Source organism: Heliconius melpomene, chromosome 6 (assembly GCF_056956725.1).
Source record: "Heliconius melpomene rosina isolate 202511_hmr_F chromosome 6, ASM5695672v1, whole genome shotgun sequence".
Lineage (NCBI taxonomy): Eukaryota > Metazoa > Arthropoda > Insecta > Lepidoptera > Nymphalidae > Heliconius > Heliconius melpomene.
Genome location: NC_140394.1, coordinates 13,683,724 through 13,699,628, shown reverse-complemented (window position 1 = coordinate 13,699,628; position 15,905 = coordinate 13,683,724). Strand labels below are relative to the sequence as shown.

At 33.8% G+C, this 15,905-nt stretch overlaps 2 protein-coding genes across 2 annotated transcripts in view; one reads left to right on the top strand and one right to left on the bottom strand.

Annotated features, from left to right (window-relative positions):
- The window catches only part of Mgat2 (alpha-1,6-mannosyl-glycoprotein 2-beta-N-acetylglucosaminyltransferase), a 110,975-nt gene that overhangs the window by 22,093 nt on the left and 72,977 nt on the right, over positions 1-15,905 (bottom strand). The window lies entirely within an intron of this gene.
- On the top strand, positions 4,091-10,053 carry mmy (UDP-N-acetylglucosamine pyrophosphorylase mmy). Its single transcript, XM_085187240.1, has one exon. It carries the CDS (start codon positions 4,341-4,343, stop codon positions 5,802-5,804), a length of 1,464 nt encoding a protein of 487 aa, XP_085043366.1. The 5' UTR covers positions 4,091-4,340; the 3' UTR covers positions 5,805-10,053.

Here is a 15,905-nt window from a genome sequence, read left to right as displayed (position 1 = left end):
ATTACTGGTGAGCATAGGTGGTTGATGTTTTATGCAGGCTGATTCTGAAGAGTCCTGTGGTTGTGCTTAGTGTGCTAGAGGAGAGACGGGTGCCAGTTTGCCTAGAGATGATTCTTGTCAATGTATATAGGGCTTAGTGAATTGTATTAAATTCTTGATATATGGTGTTTCGAGCTTGCCAGTTGAGCATAATTCATAGTGACTAAAAAAAAAAAAAAAAGAAAGACAAGGGATTCATAGCTTAATAATTGGGTGTCCGTTACACAATTCTTTTAGATTGGAACAATTTTATTGTTGGTGAAGGGGGTGTAAGTAACATTGGATAAGGAAACCTAGGAATGGTAGCAGTATAACTTGTAACCTTTGTTTGTTCTGAAATGTTTGTTGTGTGAGGAAGAACCAATAAACTGTACCTTAGAGAGTGAGTAATACTGTTACTTTGTTGGAAGGAAATGGTTTTGTTTCCTTGGCTATTGATGAGCTCTCTCTTGGAGGGTGAGTAATACTGTTACTTTGTTGGAAGGAAATGGTTTTGTTTCCTTGGCTATTGATGAGCTCTCACTTGGAGGGTGAGTAATACTGTTACTTTGTTGGAAGGAAATGGTTTTGTTTCCTTGGCTATTGATGAGTTCTCGCTTGGAGCTGACTTGATAGTTGTTCCGAGATTTGCATGCCTGTTCTAGTTATTTTGGATGCTGATGTTATTGTGTGTAGAAAGTGCGTGCTGTTATGTACATTTGGCTTAAAGTTGTTTTAAAAAAAAAGAAAAAAAAAGATTTAATCAATTAAAAAGAGATTTGGTAATAATTTAAAACATATTAATTAAAGTCTCAATCATAAAACAAATAAAATTGAGTCACAGTGGAGATAGAAAAATGTGTGGCTGTTAGGAGAGTTTCAGGTAGACTAACTATGTTTTATACTAATGACTTATTAATGCATACATAGTATTGAAGTCATGCAATACTGCAGATAAGGGTGCAAACCTTGTATATAACTTAGGATTTATTAAATTAAACAAATTAGGATTATTAATATTTTTAATTTATGTGCAATTGCAACAATTGTCTGCTATAAGATTGAAATCAGAATAAATAGAATTTAATTTAATTGTTGGATTAATTGAACTAATAAATTTTACATAACAAGTAAATATAAAAATTGTAAATTTTATGTTAATAAAACCAAATGCCAATGCAAAAATTTTCATGCCTAATGGTATATGGAGACTAAATATTAATAATTAATTAATTACATCTGTAACATATGTTGTAGGTAACATTCTGAGTAAATAAATTCAGCTTCAAAGTTAAAATTCCAGCGTCAAATAAAGTTACATTGAAATCATTGTTATTACAATTAACATGCAATTTAGTAGATTTGAATAAATAAAGACCCATCAGTTATTACCTAGTGATTGACAAAAATGTAAATTTCCTAAAATAAAATTTGTTTTACAAATAGTGGAAGGTGAATTAAAAGCCATAACATACATAGACATAATTTCAGTTTCACAAATAGGATTATCGATTACATCAAGTTCATTAAGATTACTACATAAATAATTTTTGCTAAGACTAAGTTTACAACTATTACTTATATAACTGAGAATACAATATTTAGACTTACCTCTATTAATAGCTATATAAGTAATTAGCGGGAGGGATTATTGTAGCAAAAGATTTCTGTGTATTACTATTATGAGGTTACAGAGTTTGAATTATTTTAAACAAATTAAAATGGGAAATTGAAACCAGAAGAATGTTTATAGTAAATAATAATTTATTGTTTATGATATAGGAGACAATTTCAGATAACTTAATTAGTGAGGAGTAAACAATGCCTAGGAATGTCTATTGAAGTGTCTGTCCTGGTCTGAAGTGTGAAGTGTGTCTGAAGTGTGTGTCTGTATTGAAGTGTCTGTCAGCACATTCAGCATTTGGCAACACATTAATTTACCACTTAAGTTATTAGCTGGATTCTCTTATGTACATAATAAATAAATTTTCACATTATTTGATCGCCGGTGCCATTAAATGTGCAAACAACGGTAAATATGGGAAAATGCTTATCTTCTATATGGGGTGGGGACAAGCTTAAAGTACATGAAATTGTCAGCTATCTTGAAGAGAGGAGTGTAGTATGTGTGTTGGAGGGTGCAATCCAAAGTGTGTATGACTGGATATGTGTTGATTGTGGGGCACTGAAAGGGTTGAATGTCAGAGGATGTTATCTTCTCCCTTTGATTGATGATGACACAAGGATAATTTGGGTGGTTATGAATACTTTATGTAAACATGTGTTGAATGTTGTCATATTTTATGTAAACACATATTGAATGTGGTCATGTTTTAGAATATGTTGATGACGTGTTGATAATGCGTTATGATGGGATTCAGTTACTATTAATACTCAAACAAAAAAAAAACCGATTTTCCCATAAAATTTCGAATATGTTTATTACTTCAACAGAAATTGAACATGTTGGTTGAATTATAAATAGAGGTCAGGTTAGGCCGAGCTTCTATAAGACTGAGGCAATTAATTATTGAGTGGTGGTAGTTAAACCACTCGAGGAGCTCTAACATGGTACAATGGCATGGGGATTAGTAACTGGAAATTTGTACTGCCTTTTTCGTTGACAAGTTATTTTAACTGTATTGCACTAATTCTTGCTTTGTTGTCTAGCACAATTTCTTTCTAAATCATTACATGCTTACATACATACAAACAGACATTTTATTTTTGTCTTCCTCCATTAATTCTTTTTCTAATTGTTTAATTTTTGTCTGACAACCAAGGTGGGGCTTAGTGTACAATACTGGTGTAATGTGGCAGTTTGTTTATTGAGTTCAATTGGATGTGTGGTCCCTTTGGGCACATACATGGGGTTGGGTTGGGTGTTTTGACTTTGACTTTTGACTTTGACTTGTATCAGACGTTTGGTCTGATGAGGCATATGGCCTGAGAAATTTTGACGGGTGTGTGGCCCTGAAAGATTTTGTGAAGAGCATGTGGCTCTGAAGGACGTTTGGTCCTTGTGGTCAAGGTGGACATTTGGTCCTTGCTGACATTATGGCCTTGTGGACGTTTGGTCCTTGCTGACGTTTGGTCCTTGTGGCCATGTGACGTCTATGTGGACATTTGGTCCTGGCAGACAGAGGGGACGCCTTCTGACTGTTCTGTTCACAGGTTCCGGAGTTTGCTGCACCGGACTGAACATACTTGGATATGAAGATTTTACAGGGTTAAAAATGAGAGCTCTCAAAACTTTTTATTTTTATATCTTTTGTCTGTATATTTTGATTGCCTATCCGTTTATGTTGTATTGTTTAGACATTTATAAACTTAAAATTTTAGATGATGAAGACAGCGAATATGGTACTACTGTAGAATTTTCATCAATACAGCCATGAAACGACGCCGATGACTTTGGGGCTAATCGGGATGCACCAGCATGTGATCAGGCAACTGGATCAGCTACGTCGGGGACGACGCAGGGTCAGAATGGCCGAGTTAGGAGACTTCTGTGCTACAAATGTCAACTGTCAAATATAGTACTGCAATGTGTCAATGTCACTGTCAATGTCTTCCGCTCCCGCTCTTTTCATTTTATTATTAAGTTACTAATTTAAGCGGGAAGACATATTTGGCCCTCACATACTTGAGGTTACACGTGTTGTAGTCGATGTGATTTGTTATTAGGTTGTTAATAGATCATTATTAGCAAGTTATAAAGTAATTTAAATGTTTTAATTAATAAATAATGTGAATTGGTTAAAAGAGCTGCTATAATTAACACTGAGTAAATACCTATATGTGTTTTCGAATGTTGTTGGTGTTTTATATAAGTTTCTAGTTATTTATACTTCAGTTTATAGTTATTTAGATTTTTAATAAATAAGATTGTATTTGTAACATTAGTGTTGTATAGTTTTATTTTCATATTTCACTTCTGAAACCTAATTATATACTATTTAGTATTATGAATTCATATTTCCAAACGAAAATCAAAACGCCATTACATCATTTTAAACAAGTTGACATTTGACATAACATAACAATACATTAACTGCCTAAAACCGCTAAATCTTCACAAAAACCCCAGAAATAGCAATGTAATTAGAATAATAATCGACTTTCAACTGACGTAACACGTTTACACCATTCACTAAAATGTAAATAAACAGAAATTACCGAAATGTTAGTAAGAACGACGTGTATTTCACTGATTGTGGTGGGGTGCGCTAATGTAACAGCAGCGGAATGAGCCAGTATTCACTTTCTAATCGGTGCGATAGGGTTTTTAATATTATTATAACGCGAGACGTCTTAGCATAATGTCGTTCGATAATATTAAAAAACAATTGAGCGCTCACGGCCAAGAGCACCTTGTTAAATATTGGCCGGAATTAAATGAAAATGAACGGGAACAACTCTCAAACGAAATAAGAAAGCTAGATTTTATTGAAGTTAACGAATTGTTTCACCGCGCTATGGACACTACCAAAGTTATTCTAGAAAAGTTTGACCATGACTTGAAACCTATACCGGAGACGCACTACGAATCTGTACCAGGATTATCCCAAGATAAAATAGAGGAATATGAAAATATTGGATTCGGTGAAATATCTGTAGGAAAAGTTGGTGTTTTGCTGTTAGCTGGTGGTCAAGCTACCAGGCTGGGATTCGGACACCCAAAAGGAATGTATGATGTAGGACTACCATCCCACAAGACACTATTTCAAATCCAAGCTGAAAGAATCCTCCGTATCCAACAAATGGCTGAAGAGAGAACTGGAAGGCAAGGTAAAATAACGTGGTATATCATGACATCTGAACACACTATGGCACCTACAGCTGAATTCTTTAGAAGTCATAACTACTTTGGCTTAAACAAAGAGAACATTGTTTTCTTTGAACAAGGGAGGCTTCCATGCTTTGATTTTGATGGAAAAGTATTTTTGGATGAGAAATATCACCTATCATCAGCACCTGATGGTAATGGTGGGATTTACAGAGCTTTAAAAACTCAAGGGGTGCTAAAGGACATTGCCAGACGAGGTGTCCTACACTTACATGCTCATTCTGTTGATAATCTTCTTATAAAAGTTGCTGATCCAGTCTTCATAGGCTATTGTAAGAGCAAGAATGCTGATTGTGCTGCCAAAGTAGTAAGAAAATCTTCACCAAATGAACCAGTAGGGGTTGTATGCAGAGTCAATGGTTATTATAAGGTAGTGGAATATTCAGAATTGACTGACGAAGCAGCTGAAAGGCGAAATCCAGATGGCCAGCTCACATTCTCTGCTGGAAACATATGCAATCACTATTTCTCATCAGAATTCTTATCAAAAATATGTGATTATGAATCAAAACTTAAACTGCATGTCGCTAAAAAGAAAATTCCATATGTAGATGAAAATGGAGTGCGTCAAAAACCCTCAGAACCCAACGGAATTAAAATAGAAAAGTTCATTTTCGATATATTTGAGTTTGCCGAAAACTTTATTTGTTTAGAAGTGGCTAGAGATGTCGAATTTTCAGCTTTGAAGAATGCTGATTCTGCCAAAAAAGACTGCCCATCTACCGCTCGAGAGGACTTATTAAAATTACATAGAAAATATATAAGAGAAGCCGGCGGTATAATAAATGATAATGTTGACACAGAAATCTCACCACTACTTTCTTATGGAGGTGAGAACTTAAAAGATTTAGTTGAAAATGAAGTATTTACTATTTCCCCATTCCATTTGAAAAGTATGTATGAAACCTCCACTAATGGTGTAAATGGTAATCATTAATTAATGGTAAGTCATTATCATTAGTTTCATATATCATTGTCATTAATTTATGTATAATTTAGCTAATGATATGAATTTGAAAGGCAATAATTAGTGTAAATTTTGTTATGTTGAAATTTCAAAATTATTTTTTAATGAATTTTGTAAAGAGACCTTTAGTACCTGACAAAATAATTAATTATATTTTTTTATTTTGGGTTTTAATAAATTTGATATATTAAATATATTAAAATTATATGTGTACTTAATAATTGTTTTAAAAACATAAAATTTACTTTCATATAAAAATAGAATGTCCATTTCTGTATTAATTTTCCATAATTTTTATAATATAAGTTTATAACAAATATAATTTTAGTTTTTTTAAACCAATTTGTAAATGACATCAACAGCTAAATAATATTTTGGCGCCAAAATCTGTTAAAGAAGACAGTTTATCTAATATAATTTAAAATTGAACACAGTTTAATTAATAAACTGACAGAAAAATCAATTGTTTCCTTTACAGTGAAGTAATATACTGTACTAGCGGCCCGCCCGCGACTTCGCCTGCGTCAGCTATATTATTATTAATTTCTGTCTCCATGAGTACCTACGTCCTATAAGTGACGTCCATGCAAAATTTGAGACTCTTAGCATTTGTAGTAACGAAGTTTCATACAAACTTTTAATCCCAAAAACAACCCCTTAGAAATCAAATATTGCAAATTCCCGTCTTAGCGAGCACCTACGTCCTATAAGTAACTCCTATGCAAAATTTGAGGTTCCTAGCACTTGTAGTTTCTGAGATTTCGTGATGAGTGAGTGACCTTTCGATTTTATATATATAGATGAGTACTTAAAAAAAATTAGGAAATAAATCAACATTTAAATGGAAATTAATTCATATTTTAAAATTGCATTACAATTTTAAAATATTTCTATAACTTTGGTTTATATTATTTATCTTTGCATATATTGCTACATTATATAAACAGTTAAACTTAATTATTAGTTTATTAAGTATGTCTGATAGTAATCGCGATGCTTGTGAATTCAATCCTCACTTTGGGAAATGATTGGAAGTATTTAAAAGAGTTTCCATTATACATATATAAAATACATTAAAATATTTTTGAGACCGTTTGTGGGGTAGGGGCTAGTGACCGGTATCTAGACAATTTATATAAAAAAGTACTTTAGAACTTGAACCTGTAACCTTTTCAGTTACCTATATTAATGTACATATACTTCTATACTAATATTATAAAGTAAAATAATCTCAGGAACTACTGCTCTCCATATATTTTCTTATTTTTTGTTGTGTAGTCCATTTATTGAGGAAGGCGTCTTACGTTATCGTTTCTTCAGGCTACATCAGGCTGACCATTTGACCACGAGTCAAAGCTAGTTAATATATAAAAGTGCCTTCGGGACTTGAACCTGAGGCCGTTTCATTTACACTAATGTCCATACGAAATTATTTTGCTACAAAATAACGAATGATGTTATGTAAGGCGAATTACGGAAAAAAATAATTGATTCGGCCTTGAAATGTGATAAGAACGGTACGTAAAGTGATAAGAATATGAGATCGTTGTACTTCATTCGAAGCAAAGTCTAGCTACATTTTACAATAAGTTGTAGGGATGTCTATCTATATATTTATTTTGAAATCGGATCCCATAATCGGTTGATGTGATATTCAGTTATTCGTCCATTTGTCGCGCACGTGCTTAAGGCAAAATTAAGACTTACTTATGTGTTTTCTCATGGATAACATTGTCAGAAATAGGACCACACCGTCACACGGGAAACACCAGCTTTTAAACAAAAAAGAATCATGAAAATCGGTTCACACAGTCAAAAATAACAAACATGAAAATAACAGTCGTATTGATAACCTCCTCCTTACGGAAGGTGGTTAAAAAATATGTTAATAAAGAGATTGTTCAATAATTGATGTGTAAGAAACTCTACGCGTCTTCGTGAACATAAAGTGTTGCTGAGGCCATCGTGCTGCAGTGGGATTGTGAGTTCGATTCCAACTCGGGGGAAAGAACAAAACGCAACAGCTCCGACACTCTGATCCACGGCCCCTCCTATAGCATATAAGGGTTACTGAAATAAAGGCTCTTGACAGACAGACAGAAAAACAGAGCCTGGATCATATATTAGCGTTGTTGACATTTTGGCCTCTGGCGGCACCTACAATACATAAGTAAAGTAACTACAATATACAAAGTAAATTTCCATATAAATAAGGTGTTTACTATAAAGTAATTATTCAACGCACGAATTCTCTATAAATGAATACCTAAAGGAATACCCATAGGTGATGTCTTTATATATATATTGTCTGCATTAAGACTTGAAACCCCAACTTTGGTTGTATTTAAAATTTTCTTTATCAATTAGACGTATTATGTAATTTGTAGAGTTCAAAAAGTACTTATTTGACAAAGAATATATAGAAGAACCTAGTGTTGAGACACTTTTTCCCACGTACTGTACGGGTTTTGATATTTTGTGTATTGTGTAGCGGAACTCAACGCTCTTTGTTATCAGAGAAAAAAAATATATATTCCACCCAGATGGGAATCGAAATCACAACCGTTGTGTTTGCGAGTGTAACTTTGACAGCCCACTTCGCCACGATGCCCATTAATCAATTTAAAACTTTCTGAAAAAAAAATTGCGGTGCATATGTAGATGATGGGTTTTCAAACAGGGATTCTCTAAGTTGATTCCGCAAATTTGCAACGACTGACCTTTTCATTTATTTGGTTAATGCAGAGGCCAGACGCACGGGTCCGTTGAGGTCATTGGTATACGCGGGATCAACACATCTTCCCCTTTGACGACGTTATTCATTAATTTTTTTTAACAGCCGGTCGCGTCCATTGCACAGTCGAGGTTGATTAATATTACGCAGCATAATAACAACTGATCTCATTCTTAAATTTAAATATGAGAAAATTAAATTGTTTTACTATCTTCCTCACATTTTCTCCATATTTTCTTACCGTTAACCATTCCTGGACTACGACAAACATTTTCGACTAAAATCAACGATTAATTTTTATATATAATACTAGCGGCCCGCCTGCGGCTTCGCCCACGTGAACTACGTTATTATTAATTTCTGTCTCCCTGAGTACCTACGTCCTATAAATGACGTTCATGCAAAATTTAAGATTCCTAGCATTTAGTAACGAATGACAAAGACAAATGTCATCAGTAAAGAAGTTTCATACAAACTTTCAACCCCAAAAACAAACCCTTAGAAGTTGAATATTGCAAATTCCCGTCTTAGCGAGCACCTACGTCCTATAAATAACTCCTATGCAAAATTTGAGATTCCTAGCACATGTAGTTTCTGAGATTTCGTGATGAGTGAGTCACCTTTCGATTTTATATATATAGATAGATATAGATTTTCTTTTATACCTAACATATGTTTTTGTTGTTAAATAATCAACAGGTTTGAGGTTAGTCGTGGCGCAGGGGCACAAATTATGACTGTAAACCGAAAGGTTGTGGGTTCGATCCCCACGCTAAGAAATGTAATATTTATTTAAAATTTATATTTCTATTTCTTCGCTTTTGTTTCGAGGTAAATGGCGGCGTTGAGTTCCGCCACTCAATACACAATGTCTCCAGAATTGGGGAACGGAGTATCCCTCTGTTATTTACAATTTTCCTACAAATGCAAAGGTAAGTAGAAAGTTTGACAACAAGAGTGAGGCTGTTTTAAATCTTTGTTTCGCGTCATATGTCGTGTTAAGAATATTGATTTTGTGACTTATACATACATAGTTATGCTATTTTGTATGCAGATCTATGTAATAAATACTTTTGCTATTCTGTGGAATGTAGTTTTTAAAATTTTTACATGTCAAATGATTAGATATAATGCCTAATCTGTATGGTGTTTTCTTTGCTATAAAGTGTAGCTTTTATTTTTTTTATATAGGTAACAAACAATCTGTAAATAAAAATTAATAAAAAAATGTACATAAAGTTTCTGTGTTTATGATAAAAATTATATAATTCAAATTTAAATGAAAATTGTAAATATAAATAATTATATTTGGTTTGTAATTTTTACTTTGACGCGTTTTATCAAATGTCAATGTCAAGATTTTTACTATACTTATAGAAAAATGTGTAGATCTAAGTTTAAATTTGTACTTAAAATAGTGATATTATGAGATTTTTTACGTTCCTTATGTTAATTAATATATAAATAAATATTATATTACTTTAATTTGTTTTTTTTTATAACATAATTTTTCTTGAAAAACAGTCGAGGAGCAAGGAGCCCATGGAATGGTAATATGAGAGAAGTCTTCTTGCAAGATTTCTTTTTAAAATATTTTTTTTCCCGACTGCTAAGGGATGGTTATTTATATAAGTTTTATCTTAAATTTAAATAACTTATACATATGTTACATACCTACTAATGTTATAAAGAAAAAAGTTTGTTTTATTAAAAGCGTTTATCTTAGTAACTTCTGGTTCGAACTGAGAAAATTTTTTTACGTTGTATAGTCCTTTTATCGAGAAAGTCTGTAGGCTATATACATCACGTAAATTGTTTCGATGGAACCCACTACCCTCCTGCACTTAGAAAATTGTATATGTAACGAGTAGTTCCCATATCACCACACGGGCGAAGCCGCAGCTAAATGCTAGTAAGTATGAGAATAAAGTAATTGTAATGACCCGTTATCAATAAATTATATTTTCAACAACTTTGACAATAGAGTGGCATTAACGAACGATTCGAATATGTGACCTTTGCCATTTTAGAAAGAGGCAATCACGCCTCCACGGTGCTACATGCTTGAGTGACTCACCTAATACGACTGTTGTGGGTTCGATTCCCACACGCTCTGGTAACAAGACAAAGCATGGCATTGTGTTCCGCTACTGTAACACATGTAATGTCTTGGAATTGAGCAGACGCGCAGTGTCGCAGTGTCTTAACTCTTGGTTCCCCATGCCTGACCTGCTAGAGAGGGTGAAACCGTTCCTCGGTTTATTGACGTTGCGTATTGAGTTTCGGAACCCAACTACGCTTTGTCAACCAGATCAAAGAGCCGAGCGGTGGGCGCTTCATTTACGGAGGTGGTGGAGGCGAACCTAAAAGGGGCAATATCACAAAGAGACGATCGGGTGATAGAGGCACTGAACCAAAAACTTGAAGGCATTCTGCATAAGCCAGGCCAAATCTAAAATTCCACACCTATATAAATGTATAAAATAATTATATCAAAGACAATTATATATGTAATCTATATATATAAAAGGACTTGTTCTCACTGACTGAGGTAAGACGCGCGCACAGCCGTAACCGCTGTGCGTAGAAACGTGAAATTTGGACAAAAGTTTACTTTCGTAATCTGGACATCCACTAAGAAAGGATTTTGAATAATTTTAACTCTAAAGGGGTGAAATAGGGGTTCAAAGTTTGTATGGAAAAAAAATTAAATCGGCACCGATTTTTATAAAATTTGAAATTTAGATTTTTAAAAGTATTTAATTGAACACGTGTTTCATCGTTTTCTAGAATTCTCCCGCTAGGGGTGCAAATAAGGGGTTGAAAGTTTGTATGGAAAAATCTTTAAATCGCCACCGATTTTTATAAAATTTGAAATTTAGACTCTTAAAAATATTTCATTGAATACATGTTTCATGGGTTATTAGAATTCACCCCCTAAATACGCAAGTGAAGCTGCGCGCGTCCGCTAGTATACTATAATAATATATGTTAAAAAAAAAAAAAAAACAAAAGAAAAAAAAAATTGTCGGTAGGGGTCTCATCCAACCCCTCTAGTTTAAGCTCTAGATATAAGTACAGTTCAAATTGTCCCGAAATCAAGTACGCCATATTACAAAAAAAAAACTTACTTAAAATAAAAAAAGGCACGGGCACTATGCGCCCGTGGATGTAGCTTTTAAAATAAAAAAAAATAAATAAAAAAACCAGATCAAGAAATGAAAATTGTTTAATATAATTATTTCCCTCTGTGCCGCGAGGGCCTTAAATTATTGTTTATAATAAATATCTTACATCAACAAATAAAAACAAGTTTCCAACACAACATTAAACATTTACTTTTTTGATTACTTACGGAACTCAACGCCATAGTGTGTATCAAACCAATTTCACGTCTGGGATTCGAATTTTATTTAAGTATTGTTAAATAATATTATTTAATATTCTAATCGTAAATTTTAAATGTCATCCTCTACTAATCGTGGAAAAGTTGAAAGGTCTGCTTTGGGGGTCATTCTTAATGTCAAATGATAGGAAGAAACCAGTTTTAAATTATGTTTCGATTGTATTAACATATTTTTTATTAGCTTCACGCCGTATATTGCAGGGTAGGCAGAGTGTCTTAACACTAGGACCCCGCCTAGTTTGCATTGGGCAGTAGTGGAAATCAACGCCGCGCGTTATTTTGTTATCAGAACGAATAACTAAAATGTTATTAAATAAATTAAAACTAGACTGTATATACGAGTACACCTATCCCTCGATTTACACGGTAGATACGTTCCTGAGAAAAACGAAAATTAAACTTTTCAAGTCAAAACCATGTAAATCGGAAAGCTTGCAGAAAATGCATAATTTTGCTATTTAGCAGTTGTTTTTTCAATATTTTTAGGTGTACACCACCAACTAGTTGTTTTAATTCACCATAACTAGACTGTTTAACAAAAGTTTAATAATTAAGTTTTATTCAAATTAAAATGGTTTATTTTTTTTATTTTAATTAAACCTATTTGGTAAACTGCCATCATTTCTCTCCAAAATTTCCCGCATTTTTCCCTCTAAATTTTACTTTAATATAATAATCTAAATTATGCACTCACTTGTAAGTTACTAATATGGAAAATTAAATCATTTAGTAGAGTGCGATAAAAACAAACAAAAAACTTATTTGGAAAACTGTGTAAAAACGGAGTGATAGGTGTATGTATACATTTTTTATCTTCAGCTGTATCCCGCATATAAGAAGATAAACAGAGGAAAGTGGAGAAGCAGTGTCAAAATACTCCGTTTCTCGCTCCTATTTTAAAGGCATCACGTGGCGGAACCGAATTTCTCTTACCCAAGCGGAGTAATGAAGATAATTTAATTATAATTATTCCGCCGAATGGGGACCGAACCCACAACCACCACGCTTAGAGACACACCCTATATCAGGTTTTTATTATACACCTAAAAGTCTACCTTTAAGTTTATGTATGTTTAAATAAATAGTACATTATGAATAGAGTAGTGATCCTTGTTATAAGATATGAATATGTTTTTAACAATCACGCATTTTCATTGTTTTCGGGCCATCATTCGAGACAAATAGGAAACCGAAGCGTTATAATTCATTCCTTTACGCTCGGCTCCTCATTCTTCATTCTTAATTCTTTCCTGTAAGTGAGAATCGAACCCATAACCGTCGCGCTTATGTCTATCCCCCTTCGCTATGACGAGATCATTTATAATATCTGCCAGAAAGTATATAATTTTTGAGTGTTGTAATAAAATGTGGTAATTGATTGCGCTGTAGCTTTAAAACCGGTCGCGCCGAGTTCTTTCCGATTATGAAACTTTGCTGAATGTGAATGAATCATAGACAATTGTTCTTTTTCTTCACGCTTCACGCTGTATCCCAAATCCTGTATGCAAAGTTAAGTAAAAATAACGGGAACCTGAAGGAGACATGGTGGCCAGAACTCAACGCCGCTCTTAGCGGGGGGAATTATTTTTTTATAAATATTTTCCAAAATGTTATTTCACACTAATGAATATTTTAATAAAACGTGCAAAACTTGAACTTAGCGGAACACGCTCCTCTTGGAAGCAATTCAAGCTCCCGACCACTGAGCCATACGTGCCCTTACTCTTTCGATTATTTATTTTTATTTAATAGAATTTCAACGCAGCTGAATAAATACTTATGGGTTAGTGGGCAGTGGCCTAGGGGCGCAGGTTCCAATGCTTCAGATTTGTATATTTGTTAAAATAATATTTTTCATACTACATTCCTAATATAATAATTATCTTCATTATATTAATTCATAGTTTAATTGTTACTTAGAAGTAATTAAATTGTAATTATTTCATTGTACAATTTTGTAATTACTTTTGCGCCGACTTTTTGATGGATTAAATGATTTATTGATTTTTATGGGACTAACACTGAATGATAGGGCTAACACTTTTTATCCCGGAACCCCCGTGAATCGAGATTTACGCAGAAATAACCGCAATTTGTCGTGCGCGCGTACCTACCGCCTACCTGAACATGAACTAAATATTTTTCTAGCTTGACATTTTCTGCAACCAAAATCAAATAAATTCCTAAAAGATTTCGAACCCACAACCATTGCGGTAACGTCAAACACTAGACCACCACTGCACTATAATATTCAAACAGTATTACAAAATGTCATTCACAATTGAACTAATATAATTATATTTGCCAATTTCTAATAGCGTGTTACTAAATATAAGTGTTACGTTATCGACCTTGCATTTTTGATTCTTTAAAGTGAGAATTTAATTAATCTTGTTTTTTCCAGCTTTACGCTGTATCCTGCAAATAGCAGGATAGGCACTATATCTTAACCATAGCGGGAAAATCTGTGAGGAAATCATTAAAATGGAAAGTGCTCAGCGGATAACTGTCAATGCGACGACTTTCGTGAGTTTGAATCTCACACAGGGAAATATATTAATATATCCTGATGGACAAAACGCGGTTAAATTCTGCCACATAACAAGCAATATCTTGAAAATTGGTCGAATAATGGGGAATGGAGTGTCTTAACACTAAATACCCTTCTTCCTAAGATATATGAAATTACAATTCCTCTAGCACTTGTATAAATACACGTTATAGTCACAGCTATATACCTACTTATAATATAAGTATAGAATTCATATTGTAATAATATTATGATAAATATCAAAAGTGCACAAAAGTGAAAGGATTTTGGTAAAGGTCGAACGTTTGAAATATTTGCTAGGAATAGGTCAGTTATATATGTAGATACACAGGTTGAGGCCGTCGCGGCGCACACTGTCCAGTGCCTATCTTGTTAAAAGCGGGATAGAGCGTGAATTCAACGTCAACTCTACTGTGTTTTGAAGATGAACCAGAGACAACCTAACAACCTAGTGTTTCTCACTAGGCGGAGAAATTAAAATAAGGCATTCCTCCGGTTGAATCCATAACCAGCGACAAAGATAATTGAAAAAACAGAGTGTTATTCTCTGTTTGAGACATTGCGTGTTGAGTGGCGAAACTTAACGCCGCGCTTAGTCTTATAGCTAATTAATAGAGAGACTCGAACCCACAACCATCGCGTTTACAGTGAGGGGGCCATAAAAATGTAAGCGTAAAATAAATTATAATACATAATACATATAAAATATATAACAGTAACTTCTCAATGTCCATTCTAAATAAGGAATTTGGATTTGAACGTGCTTCGATTAATAATAGATGAAACAAAGGGGTTATTAAACTTAAATCATAGAGGCAATCGTGGCGCAGAGACACAGTGTACTGACTGTTGACGCGACGACTGTGGGTTCGATTACCATTGGAGGGAATGAAATATTTAAAATTTTCATTTTTTCACATCCAGGGAGAGAGGGGGGGGGGGGGGCGGTCACACACGCACACACAGAGCATGCGATGTCCTCAAAAATGGAAGAACGGAGTGACTCAACACCACCGGGTTTCTTATGCCTATACTTTTATATTATGTGGGTTACACTGTAAAATTTTATTATCATCATTACAACGAGCGAAACAAACGCAGATTAGCACGAGAAGCGTAATAGGCGAAGACCACTCTATTTTGATAAGTTAAACAAGAATGCCTGGACGTCAAGAGTCTACAGGTTCATATTCAATCATATTCTTTGTTTATAGGAACGCAACTTCAATAAATAATGTTATATTTTTTTATATTATAACAAAACAAAAACGGCTTACGGTAACTTTCCTGGTGTGGGTATTCAATTTAAAATGTCAAAAAAACAAGATTTGGTGTTGAAATGTCAAGGTCGATTGAAGTGCCACTTCTATACGATTTGAC

Bases quoted from the DNA above. Each gene is read 5' to 3' on its own strand.
- mmy (XM_085187240.1), top strand. From the start codon at position 4,341: ATGTCGTTCGATAATATTAAAAAACAATTGAGCGCTCACGGCCAAGAG.